The sequence below is a fragment of the Tupaia chinensis genome, unplaced genomic scaffold, assembly GCF_000334495.1.
Source record: "Tupaia chinensis unplaced genomic scaffold, TupChi_1.0 Scaffold000316_1, whole genome shotgun sequence".
Taxonomy (NCBI): domain Eukaryota; kingdom Metazoa; phylum Chordata; class Mammalia; order Scandentia; family Tupaiidae; genus Tupaia; species Tupaia belangeri.
Genome location: NW_006159809.1, coordinates 9,046,274 through 9,066,479, shown reverse-complemented (window position 1 = coordinate 9,066,479; position 20,206 = coordinate 9,046,274). Strand labels below are relative to the sequence as shown.

General features: G+C 43.3%; 1 protein-coding gene across 1 annotated transcript in view; it reads left to right on the top strand.

The window, feature by feature from the left end:
• The window catches only part of ANTXR1 (ANTXR cell adhesion molecule 1), a 269,361-nt gene that overhangs the window by 146,808 nt on the left and 102,347 nt on the right, over nt 1-20,206 (top strand). Inside the window, 1 exon segment of the mRNA XM_027772987.1 lies at nt 9,686-9,781. Coding sequence (XP_027628788.1) covers nt 9,686-9,781 — 96 coding nt within the window.

Genomic DNA, 20,206 nt, shown 5'->3' with positions numbered 1-20,206 from the left:
AAAGAGTGTATCAGGTAAGACCACGAGGAAGAGCACACTTATATAGGGAACCATACATGGTTTCATTTTTTTCAGAGTACTAAAGCTAAAGAGAGAGAGAGTGAGAGGAGGTTGGAGAAAGAAGAGGAAGTTGGCCTTGAATGAACTAAACACCCAACCCTTGTACCTAAGGGTCCATAAATAGATTCTAGCAATTTGAAGATCACCCTCTGAAATTATAATCAAAAGTTTGTGAGCTTATGTGAAGTGAATGTAAATTTTAATGAGGAAAGGGGTGTGTCTCTTTTGCTCAATTTTCAAATGTCAAAAACTGGTAGATGATGAACAACTGCTAAAGAGTTCATGGGAGAACAAAGCTACTAGAGTAAGATTTTAGATAAAGTTTAGGTAAATGCAGTATAGAGGTTGGAATTGCTGATATAAGACTGGTGGTGGAAAGACCAGTAAAGAGATCATTGAAACCATTCAGGAGGGACCAGCAGTTAGCGTAATGGCTATGTCGCTGGACTCCCACGTGGTCGACCGCGGTTCGAGTCCCGGACCCGATGGCTTAAACTCATGCTGGGCGCGTGTGCGTACGTGCCCAAGATCCCGAGAGGAGAATGGAGGAGAAGGGATTGCGGCGTGACCATCCCCCCTGGGGGGTGATTTCCTGCTTTCTATCTCTCTGTCTCTCTCTGTCTGTCTGGCGAGCACACGCGCCCTATAGCAAAAACCTCTCACAAAAAAAAAAAAAACATTCAGGAAAGAAATGATGAGATTCTAAACTGGATCCATAGTTTTAGACATGTACAAAAATGGCAGATTTAAGAAGTACTTAGGTCAGAGCAGCAGAATTGGAAAGCATGGTATTGGGGAAGGAAGAGAAAAGGAAAAAAAATAAATAAATACTGAGATTGATTTCCAGATTTCCAACTTGGGTTGACAAGTAGTACCATCAAATAAGAAGACACTGAGAAGATCTGAAGGGGAAAGCAAGGACCTACCAGTTGAATGAAACTGTATATCATTCATGTACGGGGAGGGAGCTAGGCTAAAGGTAAAGATTTAAGTTATCAATAGCTAAGTGAGGGTTTAAACCATAGAAGGAAATGAGTCAGCCTGTGGAGAGTGATAGAAAATAATAGATCCATGGGTTGTACACCAGCATTGCAAATGTACTTAATATCACTGAATTGCATACCTAAAAACTGTTAAAATGACAAATTTATATGAGGGGACTTCAAAGTAATCACAGAGAGTGGAATTAAAGTACAAGTTTATTTTGGTACAAAAAAAATTGAGATACATACGCAGTTTTTTTTTTTTTTTCATAATACTGATTTCTCATGAACTTTTTGGAGACTCCCTGCATATAAAAGTCTCCACAAGTTTTAAAACATAAAGACAAAAAGAAAAAAAAAATTACTTGCTCCGTCATGCATGAGAAGTCCATGAGGAAGATGGAAAGGAATAATCACAGGTAGAAAGGGATCCAAAGAGTACTTTCCCAGATGCCAGAGAAAGAGAATTTCAAGGAAACACAGGGCTGGGTGGATGGATAAGTTAGAGAATCACTAAGATGACTTCCAGAAATAACAGTCAGAATATATAAGCTCTAAGAGAGAGAGAATTTTGGTGTCCAGACTTGCCCATCCAGAACTTCTCAGCTGTAATAAAATGACTTAAATTTCTTTTTTCAAAATAAAACTTGCCCATGCTCTGCCAGTTTTGTCTGGGCAGGAAACAGAGCTTGGACCAGCTGCTCGGGATGATTCTAAATTCCACTTCAGAGCACTGGAATGTGACGCCTCTTGGGTGAGCACCAGCTTTCGCCCTGAAAGGGGGTGCCAGGGCTTGCAGAGGGGCAACATATGCAGGGCCACTGCCTCCCCTGCTCAGAGGCCTGTGCACCGCTGGCATTTAGAACAAGCAGATTGCTGCAAAGTCACCAGGTTGATAGACCAGGGCTGCCCCAACTAGAGGCCATCTTTCCATGAGGCCTTTCCAAGAGTGCTTCAAAGACAACCTCCCTCACCAAAGAAGAAGAGAGGAAGGAGGAGAGGAAGGGAGGGAAGGAGAGGAGGGGACCACTGGGGAGCCTGATGTCATCAGCTGCATCCAGGATGCCTTGTGGAGAGGGAATCCAGAGAGCAATGTTGCTAGCTTTCAGGAAGCTCAGTGACTTCTTGTCATATTTTTGGCAGAGATTAGTGATGATCCCTTCAACATGGCAGAATAAGCTTTACTGTTTCAGTCTTAAATGTTTACAAGATATGTAACTTGGTGAAAGCATCTGCATATCTTCAGTGGCTTTGATAATTCAGTGTTGATATCAGATTCTGCACCACCTAGCATAGACTGTAAACCACCACTCACTACTGAGGGCTCTGAGAATCCTTTTGCTAATAAGCTGAATGTATTGCATGTCAAAATATAATTGTTATAATAACCAGGACCCATCCTTGGGCTACTGAAATAAGAATTATCAGGAGTTACTGGAGTGGGGAGCAATAAAACATGTCTCTTTACTGCTTTGATTATGAATAGACTGAGAAATGAAGTACAAAAATGCCATATGAAAGCCTCAGTATTGCCTGTGAGCTGGAGATGGCCAAGTGTGGCAGCAAATGGACTAGAAACAGAAGCCTAGAGTGATGGATTTGCTACCCACCCAGGCATGGGGCCTGGCCACAGGAGAGGGCGGCCTGGGCAGAGATACCAGGAGCCAATTAGCTGAAGCTTCAGGGATGCTCACTAGAAACAGGTTCCTTCTAGACTCTTCTAAGGCCCTAAGAGGAGCCCTTGTAATTTTGCATTTGTATTTTAATGTTCTTTTTTTTTTTTTAAGAGATTCCCCCATATTGTGCAAGTATCAGCCCCCAGTCCAAAAAATGTGCTTGCACAGTATAGCAGAAAATAACTCCTGCTCCCTGTAAGTAGCACACTCCCAAGAAAGGGGCAGACTGATCCAGTCATGCTCGGTTCACTCCTTCCCTATTTACCAAATGAGTAAAAGGACACCCCAGGAGCTACCCACAGTGAGTGCCCCAACACAGAAGGAAATGTCAGAAACAGGGAAGAAACACTCCGCCCTAACCTGTAGTTTTCCAGGCCCTCTGGAAGAACCTTAATTGGCCACCCGTAGCCCCATACCATCATTATTAGCCAGAATCAAAAAAAAAAAAAAAAAAAAAGTCCAACTTTGAGACGTAGGACTTCACAAAGTTTCTTTATGTTGAATTTCCCCTCATCTCCCTCTAATCCCCTTCCAATTTACCCTCCTCCCTTTACTATGGCAACCCACAAAACAAAATGGAAAGGAGCAGCACATGTGATGCTATATATTATATTGCAAATAAACTCAGACAAGATTTCTCACCCTCACCCCAGGCCATCCGTCAGAAACTCAGAGCTACTCACATTCTACCTGTCAAGAAAGAGATGTTTTCTTGATTCATGTTTCCAAATCTATCATTTTGAAAACAATACCTTCCTTGTCTTAAAAGAAATATTCTCATTTGGTGAGCTGGAAACAAAAGGAATTCAAGAAAGCCATGCTGCAGGGATTTGGCCATGCAAGTCAGACAGCCTTATCCCTAATAACAAATGCCCAGAGGAAGGTTAGGACTGAGCCTGCCCTGACTTGAGTTTAAATTACCTGTCTGCATGCTTAATAACAGGTCTTGGTGTGAGCATATTGTACTTCAACCTTTGAAAGGCAGGAGGAAGGGTTAAAAGCATTCTCTGAAAAAAAGGGATGGCTCCCCCGAATTAGAAGACCCCTCCCACCATAGGCAACTCACTTGACCCCATGCCTTCTTTCAGCATCGGTCACCAACCTGAGAGAGAGCCCCATACCTTCCTCTGTCAAAAATATTTAAAATGAGGGGACTGGATGATGATGCAGTGGTAATGCTGTGCAAGGCAAATTCATACAGGAAGGTCCCAGGTTCATGTCCAGAGATCTCCCTGAACACGCCAGGCACAAACTTGCCCAGGAACTGGAGCTAGCTAAGGCTGTGGGTGGATCGCGGGGTCAACACCCTGTTAGGGATGTTGGCTTGCTCTCGCTCTGTTAGTCTCTCTTCCTCATAGGAGAAATAAATAAGTTTTAAAAATATTTAAAATCAAAGGCCATATTGATTTTTTTTACCATTCTTTTCAGTTTTTAAATACAGTAAGAAGTTAGCTTGTGTCACAGTTTAGGCTATTTCTTAATTACATTTTTTAAAATCTGATATTATTGTGTAATGGTTAAGTGGAAGGGAGCCAAGATTTTGAAATCAGATTTCAAAATTCAAATTTTGAATTTGAATTCAAATTCTTAGTTTTGCAACATTAAAATTCTGAGCATATATAGAGATGAGTGATATATAGAAAGTCTTGGGTAAGTATCAAACCTGTGTTTTTCTTACCTGCAAATGGGAATAACAGTTTCTACAGAGTCTTTCACAAGACTCCTTTCATTAAATAAGGGAATGCACAGACAGCACTGAGCCCAGTGCTGGGAATTTAGAAAGCACACCATGATAGTTAGGCTGTTTGTTAAAATAGTACTGAATTCGTCTATGAAAATGCAAGTGTTTCAGGAGTGACCCCATAAAATGTCACTATTTAAAAGAACCAGGCATGAGACAGATGGTGTCATGACACAATGCTCTGCAAAGCTGACCCACATAGAAGGTTCCAGGTTTGCATCCAGAGACCTCTCTGTCTGAACACGTCCATCGTTCAGATGCCATAGTTTGGGTTGGTGAGGCTGATGGTGGATTGTAGTGCCAAGACACTGTTGGGAGTGCACCCTCTCATCTCTGTTTTGCTCATAAATAAACTTTAATAAATAAAAAGTTAGATAAATAAATAAAAGAACTGGGCAGAATCACAAGAGCCCTCCACCTGGATCCTCCATCCCCAGTCTTTCCCTCTGGGTGTATGCTACAGTGTCAGCAACTTTTCTTCTGAAAAAAAAAAAAAAAAATCTGATCACAGTGCCCTTGAAGAAAAGCCGCTAAGGGTTCTCCTTGGCTCAGGATGGAAACCTCAGCTTGACTTGCCACGCTTCTCACAGCAGGAACCCCAACTCCTTTCCACCCCTGCTCCACCAATGCCGAGCTCCCACCACACGGGCTTTCACTGCCCCTCTCACCCCCATACCTCCATGACCCCAGGACTTGTGCTAGCCTTTCTATGCAAGAACCTTGGATGTCACCTCTTCTGCGAAGGGCTAGTTCCCAGGCCTTCACCTTTTGAGCACTTGGCTGTGTGCTTTGAGCACAAACATCTGCTTAAACCTGCAAGCCATCGGGAACCAGCAGTTAGCGTAATGGTATGTCGCTGGACTCCCACATAGTCAACCGCGGTTTGCATCCCAGACCCAGTGGCTTAAAACTCACGCCAGGTGCGTGTGCGTGCATGCCCAAGATCCCGAGTGGAGAATGGAGGAGAAGGGATTGCGGCGTGACCATCCCCCCTGGGGGGTGATTTCTCGCTTTCTGTCTCTCTGTCTCTCTCTGTCTGTCTGGCAAGCACACGCGCCCTATAGCGAAAACCTCTCCAAAAAAAAAAAAACTGCAAGCCATGGAGCCCTGCTGCCCATGTCCAATCCTGGCCTTCAGCACACTTCCCCACCTCTCCTTGCCTTGCTTGGCACTTAATATTTTTATCTGCGAGATGGAAAAAAAATCATATTCTTGAATTTACATAGTTGCTAATGAGAATTAAGCAAGGTAGCATGTGGAAAGCACACTAGTATATAGAAAAAATCATCTCAATACATATTAGTGTTTAATGAATATTAACCATACTAATAATCATTAGTATCCACATTAATATTACTATTCCACAGAATGTGAGCTCTTTAAGAACAGAGACTGTCTATTTGGTTTACTGCCTGGCACCTAGAAGGTGCTGGGTGTATAACTGCAGTAATGCACAGACCACTGTGTGTGATCGGTCATTTACACGTCCCCTCCCTCTCCCCACCTAAACCAGCACACCATGAGCATCTCGGCTCTGCCTAACCAATTCCGTGTATCCTGAGTCTGCTCAATGGGCCCAAAATAGACCCTCAGTAAATGTTTGCTGAAGGGATACATGAGTGAACCTCTGAGGTTGCACATACGTGTTATTTCCTTGTACAATGTTAGCTTCAGGTCTAAGTCTACCAAAAATGCATGCCCTTTGTCTGATGGTGAGTCTTTTGACATGGGCTTATAATGGTTGCTCTGGAAACTCAAAAACCAAGCTGGGCATTCAGGGGCTTTCTATCAGGGCTGTTTCTAGAACAGGAGAAAGTTCTCTAGGGGTTTCTGTCCCAGTGCATGTCCAGCCCTCACCATCTCCTTCCTGAGCCCCAGGATAACCATGGCTCGTAAGGGGCACTGAGCTTAGCTGGAGAAGCCAGCCATCACTTTCCTTTCCAGGAAGTCATCTCCCGCCATGGAAGCCTCCTCTCTGCCCTTGTGAGCCGGGTCCTTCACCTCGGCTGCTTCATGGGAAACTTCCTACTTCCAGAAGGAAGTAAGAACATTTCTTCTCAATTTACTAGCCTTTCTGCTTCAGTTCATCTAACTTGAAAAAAAATAAAATCAGGAACAGAGTAAATTGTGTATAATGTGAGTAAATGTAGTCTGTAGTTATTACCAAAAAGCCACTGTTTCATAAGTCTCTCAGTAACCAAAACCACTTGCTGTTCCAAGTGCAAACAGATTTATCATCTGCAGCGCTCATAACATTTTTGTTGCCATAGAAAAACAGAAGGAGAGTGAGTTACAAGTTAGTGTCTGATAGGATGGTTTACGTCAAATCACCTGGTGTGACTGCTGGCATCTTATGATTCATGTTATGCTCCTGTCAGTGTGCTAAGGCAGGGGAGGTTTACTCTCTCCATGTTATGGATGCGGAATGTAGAGACTGAAAGATCAAAAGGATCATCCTGGACTAACAGCGCTTGGAAAACATGTGGCTTCTTTCTGTTAGCCCCGAGAGCAGTCACCCTCTGCTGTAGTTTGTGTATAAACATTGTGGGCCAGTCCAGAGCATCCCCTCTACTGTGGCCCTGCGTATCAGTCAGGACCCTGCCCTCTCCCCACCCACTACCCTGGGGCTGTCCAAGCCTCCACCTGCACTTGTGAGGATGGGGTTCCCTTGGGATCCATCAGGCAGTCCCAAACCTTGGCTTGATTGGGACTGGGAGTGTTGAATTCTCTGGCCTTTTGGTCAAAGACATTCCAAGGAGTTCCAGGGAGTAAGAGCTGCCTTTAAACAGCTTCCAGTAGCCCCGGAGTAGGAGGGACTCACATCCCAGCCCTGCCATTAACCTATTGCCCTAACCTAAACAGACCACCCAACCTCCCTCCTTTATAAATGGGGGTGAGGGACAGCTTTGAGAATCTGATCGTGCTGTGAATGGTCTCCCCTGAAGACACACACACCAAAGATCCTAGATGGTCATTTCAGGAAAGTCCCAAGTCTTCATCCACTTGAGCCCTTCTGTGTATTCTCTAGGTTCACCGATCTTGGTCAGAACCCCTGGGCCCTGAGAGCTCTGACAGCAAGTTAGAAGACCAAAGTGAAAATTTTGAAAAATAACTTCAACAGTTTACGTTCTCATTATTAAATACTTTTTTAGAGGTTTTTTTGCTATAGGGTGCGTGTGCTCGCTAGACAAACAGAGAGAGACATAGAGACAGAAAGCGAGAAATCACCCCCCAGGGGGGATGGTCACGCCGCAATCCCTTCTCCTCCATTCTCCTCTCGGGATCTTGGGCATGCACGCACACATGCCCGGCGTGAGTTTTAAGCCACCGGGTCTGGGACGCGAACCGCGGTCGACTACGTGGGAGTCCAGTGACATAGCCATTACGCTAACTGCTGGTTCCCTATTATTAAATTTTTTTAAAAAGGAAAATAAAGATTTTTTTAAAAGAAAAAATATTACCATAAACCCACTACTGGTAAAACCACTATTAATATTTTACTAAGTGTCAGAAAAACAGTCTATTTCTTGACACATAAATATGAATTCACTCATACCAGGAATAATTTCCCATGACATTTAAATATTATTTGCCAACATAATGCCTATGTAATAATTGACTGCATCGGAAGGCATTATTTAGCCTTCCCTCACCATTAAACAATTATGTTGTCTTTCTTTTCTATTGTTATTATTTTTTAAGAGGTTTTTGTCTTAGGATGCATGCACTCACTACAGAGAGAGGCAGAGACAGTAAAGAGGGAAAGTGAGAAATTGGGGACCAGCATATGGCTTGATGGTTACATTGCTGGACTCCCATATAGTCCACTGGGGTTCGAGACCTAGACCCAGCAGCTTAAACTTCACACCAGGCATGTGTGTGTGTCCAAAATCCCAAGAGGAAAATGGAGGAGAAGGGATTGCAACATGGCCATCTCCCAGGAGCGGGGGGGAGAGGTGGGTGGGGTGGTGGTGGTGGTGGTGATTTCTCACTCTATGTCTTTCTGTCTCTGTCTCTCCAGCCAGCAAGCCCTATAGCAAAAATCTCTCTCTAAAAAAAAAAGAAAGAAAGAAATTGTCCCGCAGGAAAGATGGCTACTCCACAATCCCCTCTCCTCCATTCTCTTCCTGGGATCTTGGGCACACACATGTGTGTCCCTGCATGATTTTCAAGCCAGCAGGTCTCGGACTCAATCACAGTTGGCCGTGTGGGTGTCTAGTGGCATGACCCCTATGCCTTCTGCTGGCCTCTATTATTGTTATTATTACCCGTGCAAACCTATCTAATTATTTTCTTGGGCTAAATGTAAAATTGCCAATTTTACTCAGAAGGAGACTTTGATAGCTAGAACTATTTGTTCCCTTCTCTCCCTTCTCTACCCATCATTCACACTCCCTGCATCCATGAGGGAGTAAGGAAGAAGGGATTTAGACCCTTGTTCTCAAGTGGCTTCTTTGAACCAGCAACCTCAGAATGTTAATATCGAGTAAGCCTGCAGTTTGCTAAAAGTTACCAACCTGCTCAGCCGTAACAACCAAATCTGTTTTCAGGACTAGCCTAGGCATGTCTTGAAGTGGATGAAATTGGTCATGAGTGCCTGCCTTTCTCCCTGGCTGCCACATAGTCACTTGAACTGCTGGAGCGCTGACTCAGCCACCACCCCTCTTTCTTCCCTGGCTCAGCAGCAGTCATTCTGCCCCTACTTCTGGAATTCACCTGCCCCCTGTGGCATCTCCACATCAGGTTCCACTCTTTCATTCACAGCCTCGTAAACCTATTACATACACCTGAGTGACTGGGTTTAGGGGCGCAGGCTGAAGAACCATTGAACTGTCCTGAATCAGCTCAGGTGGCGGCCAAAACATCAAATCCACTGAGCAGGAAGCTGTCATTGGGCAGGGGACAAGGTTCCAGGATTGAGCAGTGGTGGCCATCTCAATGCCTGCTCAATGTCTTGTAGGGTTGGTCCTTCAGAATGTTCCCCAAAAAGAAGAGTCAGGATCTCCTTGGAAAGACAATCCACTTCTCTTGAATAGTGGCCACAGTGTGTTACAAGGCTATGAGCCTTGTGTGTTACAAGGCTATGAGCAGAGTTTCAGCCATTCACTTGGCAAACTGTGTTCTTCTCTGAGCCTTCAGCCTGCCTCTTGGGGATGGAAGTTTGAGGACGGGAGCCCACGCCTGGCACCAACCCACCACTGACCATCTCTCTTTTGGCCCTGCAGTCTGACGGCTCCATTCTGGCGATCGCCCTGCTGATCCTGTTCCTGCTCCTGGCCCTGGCTCTCCTCTGGTGGTTCTGGCCTCTTTGCTGCACTGTGGTAAGTGCCCAAACCTCAGGCCACACAAGGCAAAAGGTGACATAAAGTTCATAGGACTATGAGTGAGGCGAGAGGGACAAAAACTATAAAGATGGAGGGTAGATACTGTATTTTTTTATACAATTTATGCAAAATTACTTAAGTCAACACCGTTCAACGGATTCACGAGTCATTAACAGTCAATACGGCTTACAATGTGAATGGTCAATGGGCAAACCATTTGGGTAGGGCACTTGGGGTGGCCACCATGGCTCTAGTGCTTAGGGAAGATCCACATGTGCCACAAATGATTATCTGACATGTAATGAATAAGTATACCTATGTATGTATGGTACATGCACATACATTTGTTGAGTTGCTTCAACTAACAATCTTCAAGACCACCCTGGTCTTAGCAACTAGTTTGTCCATCTGAGAGAATGCCTCAGCCTCTTTATTTTTAACAATAGAGATACCTACCTTTATTTCATTAATTTTAGCTAGTATGTGCAAGACACACCTACCATGTGCCCAGCACTGATCTAAGCACTTTGTCTTTAAGAGTCTTAAGACCCAACCACCTCCCCATCACTGCCATTTAGAGTCACCACCTAGCTCCAACCAATGTCTCAGCAATGTTTAGGCCCTGGAACAATCAGCGCTGGTGATAATCTGCAACACCCAAATGATGAATATGGTTGGTTGTCCTTTTTTATTCTACTGTCCCCAGACTGAGAAAAGCCCAAACAAAGAAATATATAAATAAAGAAAACAACATTCACTCTGACACGTCTCGGTTAGCATGTGCCCTGTCTTTGTGAAAATTAGTGCATGTAAGGGAAAGCCCAAGTGTGTTGAAAGTGACCACTGCTCGCTAATGACCATGGCACATCCCATTCCATGTGTTTAAGGTCTTCCATGGAGGGGTCAGAGGGGAAAACAGTGAATCTCTTCAGGTCAGGGGCTCATCTTTATTTCATCTCTGAAACACTAGCATTTAGCATACAACACAAGGGGACTCCCATCCGTGTGTAGAACAGAACTGAGCTAAGACCACAGATATATATGGCACTGGACTTGAAGAGGAGGGGGAAATGTCTTCCAATGACATTTTCAAGAGGTGGTGGATGAATGAGATGAGAAACTCAGCCAGGATGTGGACCATATGACAGGGACTTCTGGAAAGGGTTGGGTTGTTGCAGAAAAGAATGCACATGCAGGGGAGAAACCTGGGACAGGCACAAATCTTGATTGGATTAGTACCATCCAGACTAGACTGATTTCACCAAGATTTCAAACAGATTCATACCATAGCAGCTCCAAGTGTAAAGTATTGTTTTAAATACTTAAGGCTGCACGACCATTTCATTTTGAGAGAAAAACTCCTCATGAGTCAGCCACAGTGCTTTCTACGGTGATTCGAAAACAAGCAAATTTCCTAGACTAGAATTCTGAAGGGAAAACAAAACCCAAAACCTTGCAGTTGGCACCGAAAGAAAGGGTTAGGTGAGGTGGGTGACAGAGGCAGTGGGTACCAAGGCTGGTACTGCACTGTATTGTTTACCTGGTCCCTTTGGTTATTACCAACAGTTACCTCTAGGTGGGGACAACTAGGAATAACAGACCAGCCAAGCAGTGCTAAGCAGTTCCTTAACTTCACTATGTCTCAGTTTCCTCACTGGTATAATGAAAACAATGAAAGCCCTGCCTGGGCCAGCCCTTGTTGCCTAGTGGTTAAGTGAGCTGGATCTCACATAGCCAACTGCCATTCAAGACCCAGTCCTGGCAGCTTGAAAAATATGTCAGGCACGTGCAGGTGCCCAAACCCAGATAGAATAGAAAAATGGAAGAGAAGGGACTGAGGCGTGGCCACACCCCATTGGGGTGTGCTCCCTCTCCCAACCCTTTATCTCTGTCATCCTCTGGCAATTAAAAAACAAAAGGGGAAAAAAAAAGGCCTTGACCTCATAGGTAGATGATGAAGATTATAGAAGTTTATAAATATAGTGCTTAGAAAGCACCTAACACATAGCAAGTCCCATGCTGTAATATTATTTTAAAGTATTTTTTGTAATAGGAATCTATTGCTATATTGTATGACATTCAATTTATATTGGTGGGAAATGTTTCTCAAAATAAACCTTACATTATTAGAAGCAGCATCACCCAAAGCCAGATGGTTTTGCAATCTTCAAAATACTTTTCAATGAACTTATCTGATTAAGTCCCTATTGCTTTGGAAGGCAGCCAGAAAGTCTTAATGTGGTCTGATTTTGTAAGTCCCAAAGGATTTCTTTATGAAGGAAGATCTTGCAGTTTAATTTCCCTGTTTATGATGTCTATAAAAGCTGCCCCCACCCCTGACTTCTGAACGCTGGCCTGGGCTCCGACACTTGGTGTGCCCTCAAACACGGCTTGTTGATCCCTGTTTCCCCCGTGAGTGCTGATGTTCCGATGTTGAGAGGGACAGGACAGTCATGTGCTTTCTAAATGGACACGTGCAGGAAGGAAGGCAGGGTAGGCTTCCCTCAGGAGTCTGTTCCAAGGATGTGAGAGTTCTCTCCCCAGAACTCCAGCACCCTTCACCATGCTCTTCTGACTAACCAAAAGTGTCCTTGTAAACAGCAGTCCCCAAACGTTCCTCTGTCATTCACCCTGCCCTGTCCTCAAGTGGGGAAATGTCCCATGACTTGGGACCTGAGTGGCATCTTTGCGTTAAGGAAGAAACAGAAAGCAGACGGAGAGAGAAAAGGAATTGATTGGATCCCAGATCAAAACCTTTAGTATTCCCCAGTTTGGCATTAAGAATCCCCAAGTATATCTTTGACCTCTGATTGTCCTACCTTTATTCATGGGCATGGAAACACCCGCGTTGACGTGGAGAAAGGCACACACTGTGTGCTCTACACCTACTGGAATTTTCAGAAAGAGAATGCAAGGAGTCAGCTTTATACCTGGAAAAAAATAAAGCCATGTCTCAGTCCCACAAGGGCATTTCCAGAACCCTTCAAATCATGCCATGCCCATTCCATTTACTCATATATTTGGGTCAGAATTACTGAAATCATTCAATCAAACTGTAAAAAGAGTAAGAGTAGGAAATCTAAATGAGAAGAAGATCATGAAAAAAAGAACTGAAATGTATTAGAAAAGTTCAGGGTTATGGTTAGCTTGGATGTGTAGTGATAAGTGACCAATAAATCGGTGACATTAGAGCACTAAACTGTAAGAAAGCACAGGCGGCCCTGAGGGTCTACCAGCATCCCAGCCCAGAGCTAATGCCCTGAAGTGAGCTAGCACCCAGTTAGGCTGGTAGCTTTATGTACACAGGCAAAGGCCATCCATCACTCTTGCCAAAATTTGAGAAGACACTGAAGGTTCTGTTTGGCATTGGGGACTGGCTCCTCTAAACCAGTAGACAGAATAAATGTCAGGACCAGTATGACCAGAAAAGAAGGATCCATCAAGCCCTCTTTGACACCATCATGAACACTGTCAGCTTCCTATCTCCCACTCCATTTGGCCTGCCTATCCCTACACATAGACTGACTCACGAATGTGTGTTCTCCTCTACTGTGTCCAGATACCAATCACCTAGGAAACGAATTGTCTGAGCATGCTGACTGGGGCCATTGCACACTTAGGAGGCTTTCTGCACTGCTTAGCAAATTTCGGCCTTATCGTTGCAGATAAAAATCCCTTCCAAATAGATAACCATTCTCTTAGAGATTCTCTTTCCTGCCTCTGGCCTTTTTATACTCAATACATAACTGCTCTTCCATCTCAGTGAAAAATTGGAATCTGCTTCGAGCTACCTTTCCATTTCCAGCACCCTCTTAAGCATATCCTCCTCCAACATTCCTTCTTTCCGATGGTCTTGCCCTCTTCTCCTTCTTGTCTTATCTCACTTCAGAGTAGTCTGCAGTGCATCCTTTTTGCTAGCAGCTCGACTTCTTTCTTTCATCCATGCACACCCTCAACCCTAGCACAGCACATTACTTGGCACTCAGTAGTTGTGTAATAGATGTAGAAGGAGTGAGGAATGCCATTGTCTTAGTTTAGGGCTCTCCCATTTGAACTATCAATATTTCAGTAACTCCCTAATTACTCTTCCAGTCTTTCTCACCTTCACTAGGGAGATTTCCCCCTTTAAAGTGATATCAGGTCACAGTCCTGTTTACTTCCCTGCCTAAAATCCCCTTGACTGTTCAGTGTCTCTAAAATAACGTTCAGCTCCTTGGTATGGCACATGTAGGCTTTTCCTAACGTGGCCCCTACTTCTCCAGCCTGACTTACTACCTTTCCTTCCTGTACATGGACTCCCTTAGCACAGAGTTCTGCTTCTTTCACAGCCCTGATTGTGCTGTTATAATTTTCTGCTTGTCAGGGACTAGCAGATGACTTAATAGTTATGTCACTGGACTCTCACATAGTCAGCTGTAGTTTGAGTCCCAGACCCAGCGGCTTTAAACTCACGCCAGATGCATGTGCAGATGTGCCCAAAATCCCATGAGGAAAAGGGACTGTGGCATGGCCATCCCTCCTAGGCAGTGATTTCTTGCTTTCTGTCTCTGGCAAGCATAAATGCCCTATATAGCAAAAATCATTCTTTAAAAAATGGTAAGAAGAAGTTTCTGCTTGCCTTTCTATACTTGTTAAGCTGAAACTGTTGGAAGCCAACATTGCAAGTCTCCAGAGCATGACACAGTTCCTGGCTCAAAACTGCTCCTCAATAAATCTCCGAGTTCCTTGAGTCACTAAATGGATGGAAGGCCATCTCCAGGCACTCTGCACTCCTTAGGTCTCCTTGAACATACAACACACATCTTTACCACAGTGTTGGCTCATATTGTTTCCTTTTGCTGATAGATTTTCATCTTTTTCTACTCTATCATCAATTCCTCTTCTTCAAAGTCCATCTCACTGATCACTCCATCTCCACAGCTTCCTACATGCCTTTCCCCACTGGAGGGAAATTAGCTGCTACCTCACTTGTTTCTATAGCATTTTTCCACTCCTCTGTGAGAACATATGCTAAGTTTTTCACAAGTATTTATTCATCTGCATGTTTTCCTCACTATGCAAGGGGACTTCAAAAGTTTATGGAAAATGGAATTCAAGTACCCATTTCTTTTGGTGGGAAAAAGTTTTGAAATCCATGCATAGTTTTTCCATACTATGCTCTTCCCATGAACTTTTTGAAAACCTATTTTACTATAAACTCTTCCGGGGCAAGGAGAAACAGATTACAGAAATTAATCCCAAAAAGAATACAGCACCTAATTCATATGTTTTCCAAACTAGCTAAAAAGCTAAATCATATTGGTTGAAAAGTGGATAAGGAAAAAACCCACAGACTAATAGAACTAGATTACATGGTGTTTTCCTGAGTGTTTGTTTTATTATACTTCATAATTTACATACATATTACATGCAATATTTCATGTCTATCAAATATTATATAACATAGACATAGGAATTTCTTAAGGAAAATGCTGAAATGTACACATTTTGGGGGTAATTAATGGTATACTAGGAACCTCAAATGAAAATATCTTTTGATATTTTGAAATATGAGAACATTCTGGAGATCAGTTGCACAGTAACGGGAATATACTTAACACTACTGAACTATAGACTTGAAAATGATTAAGACAGTAAATTTATGTTATGTACAATTAATAAAACAAAAGAGCTTGCTAGAAAGTTGTAATTCTCCTACAATCCAACTTTTTAAGCCAACAAGTTATTTATGTTGGGTGAGATCATTGTATTTCTATTCAAATAAAACCAAATACTTCATTTACTTTGTTGGACAAGAACCATGTACATACATTCATAATTTCTCCCTATATAACAAAACATATTTTCTTGTTTCATTTTCAATGGAATTGCAATTATTTTATGAACAATTTTTTAAAGAATTATATCAAGAATTATATTTAACTCACTTTCTTGAATTTCAAGGGTAGTTCAATAAATAAACCCATAAAACATCTCCAGTAATAAATTTCAAGGGACAGAAACAATTAAGAACTTAATATGCCTTAAATGAAAATAAAGTCTTTGGATAATGCTCTCCACACCTTTAAACATAACATTCAATTTGTAGGGCCAGACAGCCAAGTCTAACATCATCAAAGGGATTTACTGATGGTTTGTTTAATAAAAACATGACTAGTTAAAGCAGCTCCTTATCCAGGCATCTCGGACGTAGACTGATTGTGCTCTCTTGATCCTCTTCCATTTTCCACCCATTCCCATCTGGATACTCCTCACTGCAGCTGACAAGGTTACTTTCACTAACACTCAGAGCTCTGCCATGGCCTGCCCTCCCACACACTCATCCTTTCTCATTCCCTCCTTCCCCAGTGGCTTCCCTCATCCCTGCTGGGTTGGCCTTACTGCTTGCCTTAAAATCCATGCACCCCCATATCTGTGCCTGGTGCTGAAACTGAAAAAGGCAAGCCATCATTAAATATGGCCAGGTTCCAATACCAGATCTCCCTCTGTCAGTTAAAAGGATTAGGCAAATCTTTTACCCTTTATTTTCTCATATGAAAAATTAGAAATCAGAATTGGGCCAGCCAGGTGGCATGTAGGTTGAGGCAGCTGGAGTCCACATTGCCGACTACACAGTTTGAGTCCCAGACCTTGAAAGACACACCAAGCACATGTGCGTGTGTGCCCAGAATCCTGAGAGGAGAGTGAAAGAGAGGGATCACGGTGCATTCATCCCCCCTAGGGGTGGGGGGAGGATGCTTTCTCACATTCTCTCTCTCTCTCTCTCTTCTTTCTCTCTCTCTCTCTCTCTCTCTCTCTCTCTCCAGTGAATACACAAATCCTATATTAAAAAAAAAGAGAGAGAGAGAAAGAAAAAAATCAGAAACACATTACCTTTAAGGTTGCTTCCTTACATTTTTACCTTCTATACGTGAATCTACACCTCCCTTTCAAGATTCCTAAGCCCACGGTTCTCAAACCTGATTACATACCAAAACTACCAAAAGGTTCATATGAGGCTAGTAGTCAGGAGTTAATATGAGGCTAGTAGTCAGGGGCAGCATTTCAAATGATGACCACAGAACAGTAACACCCTACAAGGCATGAGCTGGCACACTTCAGAACAAGACAATAAGCCTGAAAGACTCCATCGAAGTAAGTTGCATAACTGTTTTTGCTGCAGGATTTCTCAGAACCTTTAGTAGGATAATTTGCATTGTGAATCGCCAAGCTTTTTTTTTTTTTTATATATGTAAGTTTTTTGCTATAGGGCACATTGCACTTGCCAGAGAGAGATAAAATGAGAAATCATCTCCTTGGGGTAAAAGGATAGCCACACGGTAAACCCTTCTCCATTCTCCTTTTGGTATTTTGAGCATGTATGCAAATTTACCCAGCATTTTTCCAAACCGCTGGAACTGGGCTTGGGCCTTGAACTACAGAGTCAGTCATGTGGGATCCAACTGACTTAACCGCCGTGCTGCCTGACTGGCCCCTCCAAACTTATTTTGACCCTGGAACCCTTCCTTGGCCTGTCTTTATCCCCACATTCCTAAACACCTATTAACATCCTGGCTTTGAAAACTCACTAGAATCCGACCCAATACTATTTGGGGAAAAGTCCTAGAAAATGTTAAAGCAGCTAGAAAGCAGATGCTTAGGTTCTGAGGTGCCATCTCTTTCCTGCCCTTCCCAGAGGCTGCTTCAATACCAACAAGCTTGAAATACTGTGAGTATAATCAGCAAACACATCCTTGTTTTCTGTGTGGCCCGCTCAGATCCCACCAGCACTGCTAGTGCCTGGAATTTGCTTACTCATAACCCAGACAGAGGACAGAGGCTCTTCTTTCGGGCAACCAATCTGAACTCATGAATTTATTTCACTGTTTTACTTAATAGAGTTTTTTCAGTGACACTAAAATATCACTTAATGGAGAATATGCACCATTACTGTGTAAGTCATTTAGGCCTCTTCAACTATTTTAATGTTAAAATTCCTGCCATGGGGCCAGCAGGTGGCATGGTGGTTAAAGGTGCTGAGCTCCCACCTGGCTATCCACTGTTCAAGTCCCAAACTTGGTGGCTTGCTTGCTCGCTCTCTCTCTCTCTCTCTCTCCCTCTCTCTCTTGCATGTGCAAATTAAAATAATAATAATAAATAAAATTAAATAAATAATTCTTTTAAAAATTCCTTCCACAATTCTTACTTTTTTTTTTTTTTGAGAGGTTTTCGCTATAAGGCACGTGCGCTCGCCAGACAGACAGAGAGAGACATAGAGACAGAAAGCGAGAAATCACCCCCCCAGAGGGGATGGTCATGCCGCAATCCCTTCTCCTCCATTCTCCTCTCGGGATCTTGGGCACACACGCACACACGCCCGGCATGAGTTTTTAAGCCACCGGGTCCGGGACGTGAACCACGGTCGACTACGTGGAAGTCCAGCGACATAGCCATTACACTAACTGCTGGTTCCCGGCACAATGCTTACTTTAGATGTTAATGAGTTTAGCCTTTTAATTAGTCCTAGTCTCAAGGGAGATGAAAGAAAAAAAGAATAAAGAAGTTGAATTCATTTCTTTGAAAATTTCTTGTACTACATTCCAGATCAACACCCTGGATACCACCCTTTGCTAATCTTTTACAGTTTAAAATTACTAGAATCAGACAGTACTTGGCCAGAATTAAACTACCCCAATCAGTCATGAGGTTACTGTTAAATGTATACTGTCTAGACAGTGGAACGATTCATTTATATGCCATCAACTAGCATTTCATCTTTCCTGGATGTCTTCCACATCAAGTTGCCTACCTCCCTTTGGTTTCTTGCTTTAATTAGAAAAACAATTATTCGAAGGTTTGGGAATCAGAGTGGAAAGGTAGACTGTAAAGAGTGAGGGCAAGCAAGTATTCCCTTCTCTCTGTGACATGAAAGCCCTTGTTAGATCTGGATTGGCATTTCCTCTTTACACAACTCTGATGGTGCCTCATCAGGTAGAATCTATAAGGCCACGGAGACAGCAGCTGAGTTGACTTTAAGACATTAACCCAGGAAGCCGGCAGGTAGCATGGTGGTTAAGGATGCTCGACTCACACATGGCCGACCACAGTTCAAGTCCTGGACCTAGCGACTTGCTTTCTCACTTTATCTCGCACGTACTCTGTCCCTCTCTGGTCAAATTAAAATAAGGAAGTAAAAGTTAAAGAAAATAATTATTTTTTTAAAAAATATATATTAACCCAGAAGTCCCTGGATGTGCAATGTTATAAAATAAGGTGCCAAAAAGACTTTTGCTATCTAAATATATTTATTTGAGCTAACCCCTCTGAAAATCAGTAGGGAATCATTTGAAAAAGAAAATATTTTTGGAGAGGTTTTTGCTATAGGGTGCTTGCACTCACCATACAGACAGAGAGAGACAGAGAGTGAGAAATCAGCCCCCAGGTGGATGGCACGCATGCACACGCACCCAGCGTGAGTTTTAAGCCACCGGGTCCAGGACTCAGGTTGTGGTTGACTGCATGGGGGTCCAGAGACATAGCCATTACACTAACTGCTGGTCCAAAAATCTGTTACTCTTGACTAGCTGTATAGTAGACTCCATAGCAAAACAAAAATCTTGGAGAAAATATAATAAAATTTGTTTTAAATGCATAGCCAGGCTCACGAGAAAGTAAGGAACATCCAGAGTCAAATTAAGAAGGATCTGGGGGACCAGCAGTTGCATAATGGCTATGTTGCTGGACTCCCATGTAGTCGAGTCCCATGTAGAGTCCTGGACCTGGCAGCTTAAGCTCACGCTGGACGCATGTGCATGTGTGCCCAAGATCCCGAGAGGAGAATGGAGGAGAAGGGATTGCGGTGTGGCCATCCCCCTGGGGAGTGATTTCTCACTTTCTGTCTCTCTGTCTCCCTCTACCTTTCCGGCAAGTGCATGCACCCTATAGAAAATCCTCCAAAAAAAAAAAAAAAAAAGGATCTGAAAAAGACCCATGGAGACACAGGGTAGCACAGTGCTCTGTGATATTGTGAGAAGTTCCCAGGTCCATGTCCTAAGGTCTCCCTGTGCACATCACATGTGTGCCCATGATCCTGGCTAGCTGAGACTGGTGGTAGATTACAGTATGAAGACCTTATTAGGGATCTCTCTGTCTCTCCTGTCTACCACTCTCGTGGAAAAACAAATTAGCAAATAAATTTTTAAAAGTTTAAACTTTAAAACCTTTAAAGGTTGGAGGGACCAGGAGATCGCATGATGGTTATGTTGTTGGATTCCCACATAGTCGACTGCAATTTGAACCCTAGACCCAGTGGCTTGAAACTCATGTCAAGTTTGTGTGCCTGCATGCCCAAAATCCCAAGAGAAGAATAGAGGAGAAAGGATACAGCGTGACCATCTCCCCCAGGGGGTGATTTCTCATTTTCTGTCTCTCTGGTGAGCACAC